General features: G+C 37.1%; 1 protein-coding gene across 1 annotated transcript in view; it reads left to right on the top strand.

Moving 5' to 3' along the window:
* Positions 1-15208, top strand: part of LOC138743482 (zinc finger protein 346-like) — a 61470-nt gene that overhangs the window by 4526 nt on the left and 41736 nt on the right. Inside the window, exons 2-3 of the mRNA XM_069898933.1 lie at positions 10238-10341; positions 13320-13409. Coding sequence (XP_069755034.1) covers positions 10238-10341; positions 13320-13409 — 194 coding nt within the window. The remainder of the gene's footprint in view (positions 1-10237; positions 10342-13319; positions 13410-15208) is intronic.

Genomic DNA, 15208 nt, shown 5'->3' with positions numbered 1-15208 from the left:
AATCCTGTCCCTTTCCTCAATCTTTCTGTCTCCATCTCAGGAGACAAACTCTCAACAGTCATCTTCTACAAACCCATCAACTCCAACAACTGCCTCGACTATACTTCTTCAGACCCTTCCCTGAAAGGACTCCTTTCCTTTCAATTCCTCCGTCTCCATCACAACTGCACCCAGGCTAAGAACTTTCATTCTAATCAATGCGGCTTTCCCTCTACCACCATCATCGTCAGCTCAGCCCTCACCAACGTACAGGTGCTAAACCTACGACAGGGTTGTGTTCCAGCAAACCCATTGTGAGTCAAAAAATTGTGTCGAAAAGCAATACAGCACCTACCATTTTTTATAATTAAATTTTGAATACCTTTATTCCACACTGACAAAACCATTAACGTACACAGCTCAAAGCACACTGGGCATGAAGGATATTTGAAGCATTGAACTAAAATTAATTGCTAGATGGTGAGGATGCTAATGCAACAGGGTCATCAGTTTCACTCTTTTGATGATGCTTGAGAACAGCTCATAGAAAGCCCTGGAGCAATGACACTTGTTGATGGTTTAACATTGCCCAGCATTGTGAAAGAGTCGTGAACTGCATTTTGCAGCATGGAAAGATTGGAATTCAAAATCGAAAGTATGTATTCGAACCATCGTAACTTTGAAAAATCATAAGTTGGACCATCGTAAGTAGGGGAGTACTTGTATCCTCCATTACTTGCACATCTGTCATGGCCCCCTCCATCCCCACATGCAACAACGATAGGGTTCCTCTTGTCCCCAGCAGGATCTACATCCAACACATCCTCCATTTCTGCCACCTATGTGATCCCACCACAAGACTCGTATTCCCTCTCCGCCTTCTGGGGGAACCACTCTCTCTGAGACTCCCTTGTCCACTCCTCCCTCCCCACCAATTGTCCCCTTAGTACTTAATACCTGTGTCCAGATGAGATGCTCCACTTGCACCCACACCTCCCTCTCCACCATTTGGGGCCCCAAACAGTTCTTCCAAGTGAAGCAGTATTTCACTTGTGAATCTGCAGGGGTCATTTACTGCATCTGGTGCTCTCGTTGTGGGCTCCTCTACGTTAGAGATGTAGATGGGTGCACACTGGGAGATCTCTTTGTTGAGCACCTCTGCTCTGTTCACTGCAATGCCATGGATCTCCCGGTGGCCACCCATTTCATTTCCCATGTGGACATGTCTGTCCATGATCTCATGCACTTCCAGACTAAGACCCGCCCCAAATTTGAGGATCAATATATCATCTTCTGACTGGGCACCCTCCAAATGGGGGCATTAATATCGACCTCTCTGGCTATTGTTTAAACCCCCCCCCCCCTTCACTTCTTCCTTTGACACCTTCCCCAGCTCTGTCTCTCTCCCTTTTCCCTGTCGCAGACAATTAATTCTCACCCTTCCTCTTAATATTTCCAATTAACACCTTTTGTTGGTCTAGAATTCCTTCCTAGCCAACATTGTCTGTATTCTGATATTTCCTGTTTTAGCTCATTCCTTGAAGGGCTCAGGCCAAAAAGTTGGCAATATATCTTTGTTTCCTATGGATGCTGAAAGACCAGCTGAGTTCTTGCAGCATTTCAGTGTTTTTACTACAATCACAGGCCTTCGTGTTTTGCAGAGAAATCCAATTTGTCCTGGTCCCTTTCCCAATATCTCTGAAGCACAGTAACTTGTTCTCTCCAATATGCTCTTTTGCCACTTACCTGTGCTAATGTGTAATTTATAGGAGCCAATTACCTAACGATGTGTCCTTGAGATGGGATTATAAACCAATACTATTCTTGAATGACTTGCTCATCAGCAGGAAGTAGATTTCCTGGGTTTTATTGCATATTGTCATTTGTTTCATGATTGACCAATGAGTCCCAACAATAAATTGTAAATCTTTTGCCTTGAGCTCTGATTTCGTAGGCTGTTCTGGAAAATTGATTTCTAATTTTTTTTTTAATTAGACGTACAGCAGAGTAATAGGCCCTTCTGGCCTCTGAGCCTGTGCTACCCAAATACACCAATCAACCTACAAACCCCACGTTTTTTTATTGAAGGATGGAAGGAAACCAGAGCATCCATGGAAAATCCATGCAGACACAGGGAGAATGTACAACTACTTATAGATAGTGCCAGATCCGAACCCTCATTGCTGGTGCTGTAATTGCATTTCTCTAATCGCTACTATGCTGCCCATGTACCATATGAAATATTTTGCTCATGGTTGAATGGCTAGATAAAATCTCCCAACAAATTCCAGAAACAAATAACAAATATCTATGATTTTTTGAAAAGTTGCTATTTATTTTATTAGTTGAAATTGTAACATTAATATTTTCACTAAGCCTTAAAATTCTTGGCAACATCAATAGCCGAGGCACAAAACCTTGCAATTCCCCCCTGCAGTGGATCCTATATGCGAAGATCTTCGTTTCGTTGTTCTTCTGCGATTCATTTATTGTCCATTTGTGATATGTTGCAGAGTGGATCCTCTTTCATCTCTTTTGACTTTTGGCCTTGTGTGTTTTAAGTTTTGGATTGCAGATCTGTGTGAGATACTGCTCTTTTGCTCTGTTTCTGTGTGCAGAAATAATTTTATTTCTATTAAAAAATGTTTTTTTTATTGTAATTTGAACTTTTTGAAACATCTGTACTGTGAAATTGAGTTAAATTTTGCATGCACAATGTCTGGCCTTGGTGGATATGTTCTATTAAAATATCAGTTCTCTATTTATATTCTGTTAGTTTGCTTGTAATACATGCACATTTTCAAAAATAAGTTTATGAACATCTATTCCCCAGCCTCGTATAAGGTGCAGTCTTTCAGCAGTGAGTCTTGTGTTTAGATATGCAGCAGGCATGAATGAGCTGCAAAGATGCATTTAATTTCTTCAAGCTAAACTGTGACACAGAAGATTAGCTACAGTATTTCATGTTAACCTGTGGTCATTGTGTTGGCGTTACTTCAACAATAGTAGCTACAAGTTTTGCTGAAATATGAAGAATTATTTCTAAATTTTATATAGTTTTTGGATTGAGCATTGGGTTCTGAGGAAAGGTTTCAGAGCCAAAACAGACTGGTTTCTCTTTCCAAGGATGGTGCTTGACTGACTGACTTACAGCACAGCATTTGTTTTCCTTTTAGATTCCACCATGTGTTAGTTCATTTATTTACGAAACAATTGCTTCTTGTCAAGCATTAATTCAGTCTGTATTGGTCAGATTTTGCTCTGTATTAAGAATACAGATCAAAAGGTAGTTTTTGAACAGAACTTTTATATGAAAAGCTCTGGAATTTTCTTGCTGGTATAGTTATTTGCTGTTTTTAGTTATTCTTGAGTGTCCAGTCACTTGTCTTGAGTGCCACTGGTACCATATAACCCAGTACTACCTGTCACATGGTGGGAGACTAAACCAGCTCTTCCACCAGGCTTTCCTGGTGCAGAGGGTGGCTAGACACTCTGCAGGATGAAAAACAAGACTTTTTTTTAAACTTTATTTAAAATTTTATGACATGAATAAAATAAAAATTACATTTAAAGAAATAATAAAAAATAAGATGATAAAAATTAGAATACTACATCATTAAACTACACAAATTAACCCCCCCAATAATTATAACACAACATTAATCATCTAATTTAAAATTAGTCCACCCTCCCCCAAAATAAAGAGTGAAGAATTAATTAACAATATTGTAAATAAAATAGAAAAAACCCCACTTACAAAAAAGGATAAAACTTAACAACAACAAAAATTACTAACAACAAAAAAATATCAATACTAAAATAATACCCTTAAACATATATTTAAATCAAACATAATACATGTATTTAACAAATGAAATCCACTTTAAAACTAAGTTCAAATATTAAAATCATATATCAACCACATATGTTATTCAAAAAAATCATAATTAATAATACATAAATACAGAATTTCCATTAATACCAAGTTTCCTTTATAATTCATCGAGAGAACAAAAACATCCCTTAGAAAAACAATCAGATAAACTTTTTATTCCCTTCCCCTCCCCTTATATAAAAAAAAGAAAAAAAAAGAAAAAAGTTCAAACTCTTATAAAATTCTCCATATTCTTCATTTATAACATCTTCAAAATTCTCTATCGAAATTAACAATGTTATTAAACTCTTCTCCCTCAATGTATTTGTACTTAATTTTCTTCTTTTTCTTCTTATCACCTTTCCCCTCATCTTCCTCTTCATCTAATTCAACATCCTCAACTTTTGATATTATCTTCTGCGACATCATCCTCTTAAAAAAAAGAACGAAAAAAGAGAAAAAAAAACCCGAAAAAAAAGGAGAAAAAAAAACCTCCTAATTCCCTCTCAATTACAATCAGAAAACAAAAAGAGTTAAAAAGAAATTATTTATTTTAAAAAAAATAATAATAAAAAAACCTTCACTTCTTAACCCAAAAATTAAAAAGAAAAAAAAAGCAGGTCGGAGGTCACAATGACCTCCTCCTGTTTAAACCGCCCAAAGCGGTAACTCCCCCAAAATATTGGGTGTGAGATAACTCACAGGTAGCTGATGACTTCTGGAAACTAGTGCCCACCCAGTTCCCTCTCCCAACTCCCATTTCATTAAACTATTATTATTTAAACTATTTAAACTCTTCTCAAAAAAAAGATAAAAGATTTATTTTTTTAAATCAACGTTACCACTTCGGTCACCATTGCTTCCATTTCTTTTAAAAAAAACTGGATCCCACCTTACATCTCTACTCTCTTTGGAGACCTTGAAGGACTACATCATTCCTGAAACTGTATGATTGGTAGAGACTGAGCAAAGTCCATAACCTCTTTAGGATTGTCAAAGAACTCTGGCTAATTTCCATCCTAAAAAATCTTCAGTACTGTAGAATACCTTATGTCTTTTTTTCCACAACCGTTCTTTCACAGAATTAAATTCGCGTCGTTGAAACATAATTTCTTGACTCAAATCTTGATAGAAGAAAACAAGATTATTCTGAACCATCAAAGGAGATCTATTTTACTGGGCATTTCTAATAGCCGTATGTAAAATTGTCTCTCTGTCACAATAGTTTAAACAACGGATCAAAACAGATCTTGGATTCTGTCCTGAAAAAGATTTTCTTCTTCAAACTCTATAAGCACATTCCAGTATTAAACCTTCAGGGAATTTATCCTGTCCTAACACTCGTGGAATCCATTCAGTAAAAAATTTTCTTGAATCTGGTCCTTCTATGCCTTCTGGCAAACCAACAATTTTCACGTTGTTCCGTCTAGATTGATTCTCCAAATAATCAACCTTTTTTGTTAAATTTTTATTTTGGATCTGCAATGTTTCAATTATTCTATTTTCATCTTGCAGTTGATCCTGTGAATCGACTAAACCTTGATCACACATTTCAAATCTTTCAATGGTTTCAAGCTTAAAAGCTCCATTAATGACTTCCACCATCGCATTAATCTTGGAAATAAACAGGTTCACAAAATTAGCTAAGTGACTCGATACAGAATATATCTTATCTTCAAGATCCTTAACAGACATTTCAACAGAAGTAGATTGAGGCATAATGGGGTCTTGCTGTTCCTTAGAGACCACGGGATCTTCTGTCCCTTCCCTTAATTTAGTATCTTTTCTAGCAGTTTGACTTCGTATAAAAATCCCTCTCAAAGTCCCCCCAGCAATGCCAGGAGACTGAAGATCAGGGTTATCTTTAAGCCAAATCTCTTTAATCATCTTCACTGAATCGATGTCTGGAAAAACCGTTGTAATTGAAGATGCATTTTGCAGCGCCACCACTATAGCAGTCGAATGACAGCTCTTTAACTCTCCAGCTGGTGGCGCCCCAGCTGATTCAACTGTCAAAGCCTCAGCAACAACACCTGCAGTGGCCACCGTGCGAAACACTGGCACCCGTCCAGCCCCTTGTTCTGAAAGCTGTTGAGTGCGACCTTCAGAGAGCCTCTCCGGCTTAAAATGAAGCTTCAATGCCGAACTCTGCACGTCCTCCTCTGGATCCATTCTATGTTGAGTCCTGGCTTCTTGTAAACAAGTAGGCTCAGACAATTTCGGAAAATGTAGTTTTTTAACAGTCTGTTGATATTTTCTTTTACCTCATTTTTTGCATATAAACCATTAGGCACTAATCCAACACCTCTTATTATTTATAAACTTTTAAAAGAACTTTAACGGGCACTTAAAGACAAAACAATAAATCAGAGTCAGGAGAAGTCTGGAAGGCACGTCTGTTCCCTACGCCATCTTGCCACGACCCCCCGAAAAATAAGACTTGAAAAAGGGCAGACGAGCCCTCTGTAGGGTCAACAGCCATCGAGCAAAATTGCCATGAAGTACAGAAAGGGCAACCCTTGCATTGAAGCTTGGTCTGACTATTCACTGCAACAGAACTTCCTCCAGCTGTCTTGGACTTCACCATGCCACTGGATCTGGGAGGGGATGTTGAGAGGGTGGGTCTGGACCTGTGCAACCCCATCTCATCTAAATCCATTCACGCACGTTGTTCTTTTCTGAGGAGAGGAGTATCCTCGTATCAAATCCCACAAACTGACTGAAAGGAACCATCATCATCCTATGGGATGGATGGGCAGAATATTCTTGATATATCAATGATAAGGAATTTATAGCCATACAGAGGAGGAGGGATGATCAGTCCCACAAATCTACAGTCAAGTTCTATAAGGTCATGACTGATTAGATCTTGATCCCTACTTCCATCTGTCTGGTCCCCAAAACTTTTGATTACTCCTTGGTCTAAAAAACTGTTTTAACCTTAAATTCTCTGGGAAGAATATTCAAAAGATTTTCAACATCTGAGGGACAAAATTCGACCACATCTTGGTCTTCAGTGGATAACCCCTCACCTCTCATTTTGCTTAGTTCTAGATTCTCCAAACAGTGGAAACATTTTTTCAAAATCTTCTCCTTCAGGATCTTGTATTTCACTTCTCATTTGTTTCTCAGTTCCAGAGAGTCAAAGCCTAAATCTGCATAACTTGACCTCATTTAATATCTGTAATCAGACTAGTGAAAAATCTGTTTTGTAAATAAAAAGATTAAAAGTACATATACTATTCCACATGTGGTCTCAGCAAGTCCTGCACACATGCAGAAAAATTCACTGCATTTGTATTTCATTCTTCCTTTTGTCTTGTTAGTTACAGGTGTATCTGCACATTCACTTTTTAAAAAAAACAGTTCTTGGTATCTTTGTGTTTATGAACAATGGCATTCAATAATATATCAGTATTTGAGCTATGTTTTGTTTTTCTATTCTTCTTAACAAACTACTTGCATTTCACAGCATTATATTTGCCATACATTTGTCCATTGACCCTCTCCAGATGCTTTATATTTTCCTCCGAGCTTACTTTCTCCTGTGCTAGATAAATAACAAAGTCCAAAGGCCTGCATCCTTCTGAGGGAAGTAAAACTGGAGAATGCAGAGGCCTTCACCATAATCTTCCAAACATCTAAAAATTAAGGAATGATGACGAAGGACTGTAAATTGTAGTTTTTACACTCTTGTTCATCAAAGGCTGTAAAGGTAAATCCACAAAATGCAGTTGAGTCAGGTTAACCTTGATGATGGATAAAGTTCTACAAATTAATCAGGGGCAGCATTAGTATACATTTGGAGCAAGGTTGGCTGATCAGAGAAAACCATCATGGATTTCTTAAAAGGCAGATTTTGTTTACATGATGTAATTGAATAACATACTAAGTTGTTTTAAATTGACAGAGATGTAGGAGATGTGTTGAATTGGTGTTTGCGGAATTCTAAAAGGTTTTGCCAAGTGAGCATATAACAGATTTGCTATGAAACTTGGAAGTGAAGGAATAAAAGGGCCAATCATAATATGGATTAAAAAATTAACATGTATCAGGAAAGAGCATGATATTTCTTGAAGAGGAGGGAAGTGTACTGTTGCATCCCTTATGTTTAATAATCACAAGATCAAGGAACAGAAGTAGCCATTCGGCCCATTGAGTTTGCTCCACAAATCCACCCTGAGCTAAACTTTTCTCACATCTAGTTCCAAGTTCCAGCCTTTTCTCCATATCCCTTGATACCTTGACTAATTAGATACCTATCAATCTCCTTCTTAAACTCCCCCAATGATTCAGCCTCAGCAGCTATATGTGGCAACGAATTCCACAAATCCATGAACCACTGGTGAAAGAAATTTTTTCCTAAAGCCCGAATGGCCTGTTTTGTGCTGTCGCATTCTATGGTTCATCTCTGTTTTAAATGGATACCTTCTAATTTAGAGACTGCTTTCTTGTCTTGGATTCACCCACCAAGGGAAACATCTTATTCACTTCTACTCTGTCCAATCCTTTCAGCATTCAAAATGTTTCTATGAGATCCCCTCTCATTCTTCTAAACGCCAATGAATAAGAGCTGTTAAGTTGTATGTTAGCCTTTGCATTCCTGGAATCATCTTGGTAAATCTCTGTACTCTCTCCAACATTATTACATCCTTTCTAAGATAAGGGGCTCAAAACTGCACACAGTTCTCCAATTGAGGTTTCACCAGTGCCCTATAGAGCCTCATCAACACTTCTTTACTCTTATGCCAACATAGCATTCGCTTTCTTGACTGCCGATCCAACCTGATGGTTAACCTTTAGGTTATCCTGCACGAGGACCCCCAAATACATTTGCACTTTTGAATTTTCTCCACATTTAAATAATAATCTGCTTGTTTATTTCCTCTTCTAAAGTGACCAACCGTACATTTCTCAATATTGTATCTCATCAGCCATTTTTTTGCCCATTCTCCTAAGGTGTCCAAGTCTCTCTTCATCCTTTCAGTTTTTTCAACACTTCCTACTCCACCATCTATCTTGGTGTCATCTGCAAACTTGGCCACAAAACCATACACTCTATAATCTAAATAATCAATATACATTGTAAAAAGAAGCGGTTCCCAACACCGACCTGTGGAACACCACTAGTAACTGGCAACCAACTAGAACAGGATCCCTTTATTCCCACCCTTTGCTTTCTGCCAAATCTATTAACTTTCCTGTAATTCCATGAACTCTTATTAAACAGCCTCTTATGCATGAAAATCCAAATACACAACATCCACAGTCTCTCCCTTGTCTATCCTATTTGAGATTTTCTAAAACAATTCCACTAGGTTGGTCAGGTTGGATCTTTCCTTCATGAAACCATACTGGCCTATCATGCCATGCACCTCAAGTACTTTATAACCTCGACCTTGAGGATCGACTCCAATAATTTCCAACTACTGATGCCAAGCTAATAGACCTATAATTCCCTTTTTATCCTGCCTCCCTCCTTTTCTTAAACAGCAGAACTAAATTTGCAACCTTCTAGAAAATCAATTCCAATGCCTCCACAATCTCCAAAGCCACCTTCAGAACCAATGGGTGCATCTCATCCAGTCCGGAAGACTTATCTACCTTCAGCCCATTCAGTTTTCTAAGCACTATGTCTAGTAATCCTGACTCTACTTAAATCAGTTCCTTGAGACCTCTGGCTATCAGATATATTGTTATTGTCCTCCTCAGTGAAGACTAACGCAAAATATTCATTTAGTTCCTCTGCCATCTCTTTGTTATCCATCACAGAGTAGAAAAAACAAGGAAATTGTGAAGAACCTTCAAGAAATAGTTTATTGGTTGGGATTTCCAGAGGTGTTCTTGCCAAAACGCTTCTGGAAAGATGTTTAGACTTGAGAGGAGATGATAAAATTACTAAAATTAGTCTAGCGAATGGAAAAGTTGTTTGGAAAACTGACAAACATAAAATCAAAAAAGGCATAAAACATCAGAAATAAAAAAGCAGTTATTGCATTGCACAGGGATCTAGGCCAGAGGACGTAAAATGAAAGTGATTGGAAAAGGAAACAAAGCTACCACAAGGCAAAACCTTTTTGCACAGAAAATATTAAGGACTGGGATGTATTATTGTTGAGGCAGATTAAATTTTTGATGTTCCAAATAGAGCTGGAAAATAATTTGCAGGTTAATGGTAAAAAAGAAGGGAGTGAAACTAGCTTGTATTCAGCCAATTGGAGGACTTTATCAAGTAGCACCCCTCCATACTGATTAATTATTTTAGAAAAATAATACAGTATATATACTTTAATGAAACAAAATATTTGTAAAGATAATAATAATGGCTTGATGATAGCCCTTTCTCTGCTCTTTCAGTTTAGTTCTTTTGATTTTCTTTCACAGTACAAAAGATCATCGAGGGAAATAGTGAGCTCTTCACAGACACTCATTGCAAAGTGTGTAATGCTGTGCTGATTTCAGACTCCCAGAGACTAGCACATTACCAGGTAATGAAATAGCAGACCTATTTCAATTTGCATTTTGAGTTAAATTTTAATGATCTGTTTGTTGGTCTGATTAGTGCATGTTGAGCATGAAACTAATTGCTGTGCAAGTCTGCTTTAAAACACTTAGCAGATAGGTCACTGCTTGGTCTGTAACTGCATCAGAGGTACTATCCATGATGCACACACTCTGATCAGTCAATATCTTCCCAATTGTTTTTTCTTGTCAATAATTTGGAAGTTGGACGATATACTAATATATCTGATGGAACCTGTAATTTCCCTAAAAAAGACTGCATCTGCAATTGCAAGGTTTCTGGATATAAGATAAATTGGAATAAAAGTGAGATGATAGCTTTAACGAATGGCGATTATACAGATTGCAAAAGGAATAAACAATTCAGATGGCTGGCAAATTGGATCAAATATTTGGGGATTAAAGTAATAACTTAAAAAAATAGGATTTAAATAAATGGGTCACTCTCCCGATAACATTGATTGGTAGAGTAAATTATATTAAAATGAACATATTTCCTCATCTACAGTACCTCTTCTCGACTCTCCCGACACCACTATCACAGAAATTATTTCAAAATTTGAATAAATGAATTAGGAACTTTTTATGGAAAGGTAAGTTACCCAGAATCTCCATGGAAAAATTAACTTGAAAATATGACATGGGAGGATTACAATTTCCTGACTTTAAATATAATTTTTGGGTGGCCCAATTGAAATTTGTAATTTCCCTCTTTGATGGAGGAGACAAGCCTTCATGGGTAAAAATTGAACTGCACAAAGTAGGGAAAAGAGTGGCAGAAGAATTTATATATAAGTGGGCTGTTTATTTTTGCTGGAAAAGAAGCACCAACGATAAAACACATTTTGAGTATTTGGTTTAGAACAAATAATTTAATTGGCACGAGGAAAAAAAATACCCCAAAAACGTCCTTGTTTTAGAACAGATTAATTCCTTTAACAATGGATAATTTAATTCTACATGCCTGGTTCCATAAAAGGATCAGATATGTAGAAGATTGTTATGTATAAGGACAATTAATGTCATTTGAACAATTAAAAGAATAAATACAATATTTATAATAATACAATCTTCTGTTACTTTCAATTAAGAGCTTTTCTCAGAGAAGAATTAGGACTGTCTATGATGTTTACAGAGTGCATTGAAATGGAGATTTTAATTCAAAAGGGGAACACAAAGAAATTCATATCAGTTATGTATTTTTTACTTTAATTGGTTGCTCCAAAATGGAAGTTATATAGATCAAAACAAAGCTGGGAATCAGATTTGAATATTAGTATTGATGATAAGACCTGGTTGAATTTATCATGATTGAGTGACCAATCCAATTAGGCTGGTGCAATATAATATTTTAGATCAGCTATATCTTACCCCACAAAAATTACATAAATTAAACTCTAATTTTTCTAATCTATGTTTTAGATGTGGGGAAGAGAGTCTTACATTCTACTTGATCATGTTCAAAATTGAAACCCTTTTGGACACATTTCAAAGTTTTACTAAATCAAATTATTGGGAAACAATTGCCTCTAAATCTAGAATTGTTTCTCTGAGGAAATATTGTGGACCTAAGACCTAAAATGAGGCTGTCTAAGTACCCATTAGAGTTTCTTAAAATTGCATTGGCAGTGGCCAGGAAATGTCTTTCAGTTACCTGGAAGTCTGATTCTCTTTTGGAAATGCATAGTTGTGTTCCTATGGAGAAAATCTCTTACAATTTAAGGATAAGTACAACACATTTTTGCAGGCTTGGAAACCTTACCTATGAAATGTAGGGTTGAATACTTAATAAATAAGATATTTATTCTATTTATTTTTCTTCCTTTCATTGAGATGTAGACAAAAATAATTGGGCCTCTTTTTTTTTGTTGAATTGAATTCCAAATCTCAGCAGCTCATTTCTTCTCTTCCTTTTTCCTTTTCTCTTTTTTTCTTTCTTCCCTTTTATTTTCATTTATTTAGGGTTTTGTGGGAAGCAGGGGCTATATTTGGAACATGTATCAATGATTAATTCACATTTAATTATTTATCTGTGAAGGTAATTTTGGAACTGTTGATAAAATATCCACAAAAAAAAAATTTTCAAGTTACAGAAGAAGTGGTCAAGGTGACACACCTTTTGCCAGAAAATCATAAATATCAATTCAATATCAAAAGGCCACAATTATCATTTGGCACTAATGCAGAGGCAGAGAGCAGTCTTGCTGTGATTCTTCAGTATTATGCTGCATATTAACTCTGGGATCCTGTGTCAGTTTAGACGTAGCATGTAGATTCAATCGGATTGTAAGATGAAGATTAGGAGACAAACGATATTGTAAGTTATTTTTCTTTCTCATTCTGCCTCAATCTAATGCTTTTAATATTAATGTTCTTCTTGTTATAATTTTGTAATTTTTAAAAAACATTTTAATACATTTTATTTCACTTGATTATTTTTCAATATCCCTGTCAAATTATTGAATAATTAAAAAGTTTTAGCAACTGGATTGTTCATAGCTTTCATGGCTGTGTCTCCCCAATCAGCACCTGAAGGCCCTTCATTGCTCAGGGCATGCTGCTGGAGTCTGATGGTTGGGGCAAGAAAAGTTCACATTTGACAATTGGATCCCTTAAATTACTAGTATGTGGAGATCTATTTGGCATTGTTTATAACATTCTATCACACCGATATGTTCCCAACCATGGAATTAATATATAACAGTAGATGAAATGCTTTTTCTGTAATAGGTAAAAACATTGTCAAGTTATTTCAATGCAATTAGTCTTATTTGTTTCATGACACAAGACATGACTTTTGCACTGAAATTTGGTATTAATTGTTAAAGATGTTTTATGCACCCCGTTTTTTTCTACCTTTTTATTGTGTATTGACAGCACAGATGAAAGAAGCCTTTGTTCTCAAGATGTAAATAACTGAAGTCTACTAAAATCTCTTCCACAGAGTAAGAAACATGCAAATAAAGTGCGTCGATATGAGGAACTTCATCAAGATGGCGAGCCAATTGCCAAAATAATAAAAAAAGATCCTACTGTAAGTTTTTCATTATTGAATGGCATTGTACAGGAAGAGGCTTTTTTGATCTTTGATACTTTGACTTGAAATTTTAAAGTATGATGGCCATCATTGGATACAGTTCTTGAGCTGAGGCCCAGCTTGTGTTTATTTTTTTTACAAAAAGCTGAGCATAATTTCCTTGCTTCAGTCTTTAATACAGATACCTCCTGCATTACACAAGCCCTCTTGTCCATATTGTAAGTGGAATAAGGCCGAATGATGAAGGAATTGGGCATGGCTCCCCACAATTTAGTGGCTCCTTTAAATGCTGCTCAGAAAAACAAAGATTTCAAAATCAGCCAAAAGAATAAGTTTGAGGTAAAGATGGAAAGTGCTAGAAATATTCAGCGGGTTAACCAGCTTTCTTAGGAAGAAACATTTAATGCTTCAAGACGTTATCAGAGCAGAAGACTTAAATGTACACAATTAAATGATATCACTAAATAACCAGAATAGGCTTGAGAGGCCTTAAAGCTTATTCTTGCTTTTAATTTTAGTTTTATCTCCTTGAATGTAATAAATTGAAAATGGCTGCTGTAGCGGCTGCACTGCTACTGATATGAACCCATGAGGAGCGGAGATACAGCGCTCCCGCGGGGTCCAACAGCCCAGTCAACTGTCGTCAGCTCTGCACAGGCTTTGAACGGGCTGTGAAAGGAGCCAATGGTAGTCTCCTTCGCAGACTGCGAAGTCTGCGCCCAAGATGATGGCACCTAAATTTGGCAGCAGTCATGAGCAGTTGCAGACTCCAGGGGAACAGAGGACTGGCACAGGGCACCAGAAAATGGGGAGACCATACCCTGTCTGAGAAGGAGATGCAGAGGAGATGACCCACGTGACGGTGACCACGGTGACGTATCAATGAGTGGGCTCTGTGGCTGAAAGACCCACGTATGTGGCAGGCTGCTGGCAACTCAAGGTGAGGGAGGCTGGGGGCTGCTGGACACTTGTTGGGAGACTTGTGCCGGGCTGCGGGATGCTGGAGACTGGCTGAAAGGTACCAGGTATCAGAACCGGGATGCGAGGGGGTGCCAAAGGCTCTGAAGGGTTCCTGACCATGTCGCAGGTTCAGATCTGTAGCTCAGGTTGCATGTGGTTTGGACTGGATCCTGTGTGGCTGCAGAAGGGCTGGAGGCAAATCTATGGATACTAGGGGAGGACTCTCTTTTGCTTCTTTTTCCCTGACTAAGGTGTTTCAGGCACTTGCTGCCAATGGTGAATCTATCTGCCTTACAGCAGGCAAAAGCAATTTTATGTAATATGACACTGTTTTATTACAATGACAATAAATTGAATCTTGAATCTTAAATGACTGATTACTTCCTTGCCTGCTGATGCTGGTTGGTTTAAATTATTTGTTTTAAATTATGCTGTATCTTTCAAGTTATTCTTTTCCCTTTGTTATTGGATTCTTCTATTTCCAAGCTGAGAAGTTTCTTGATTTAGCAAACTTCAGGCTTGAAGCTTTTTTAAAAATATTCACCTAATATAGGACTAAAATTTCAGAAGGAGTATAACAATTAAGGTTCAAGGCAAAAAAAAGGGAGAACCACACCGAATAATTTTCAAATAAAAATAGGGTCAGAGAGACCAGAATCATGCAAGAGATTGGTGATTGAAATAAAAAGTTTCTATTTGTGGGAGGAGCAAGCTGAACTGGTTTTATTTGAATCAAGGTGGGATTGTTGCCCCAGTGATTTAAATAACACTGGACAACAAATTTGAAAAGATTTGCTCCTTGAAAAAAAAATTGGGGATTAGGATAGACAACTTCA

The sequence above is a fragment of the Narcine bancroftii genome, chromosome 9, assembly GCF_036971445.1.
Source record: "Narcine bancroftii isolate sNarBan1 chromosome 9, sNarBan1.hap1, whole genome shotgun sequence".
Taxonomy (NCBI): Eukaryota; Metazoa; Chordata; class Chondrichthyes; order Torpediniformes; family Narcinidae; genus Narcine; species Narcine bancroftii.
Note: the sequence above shows the minus strand (reverse complement) of the source record. Positions and strands in the feature narration are given on the sequence as shown.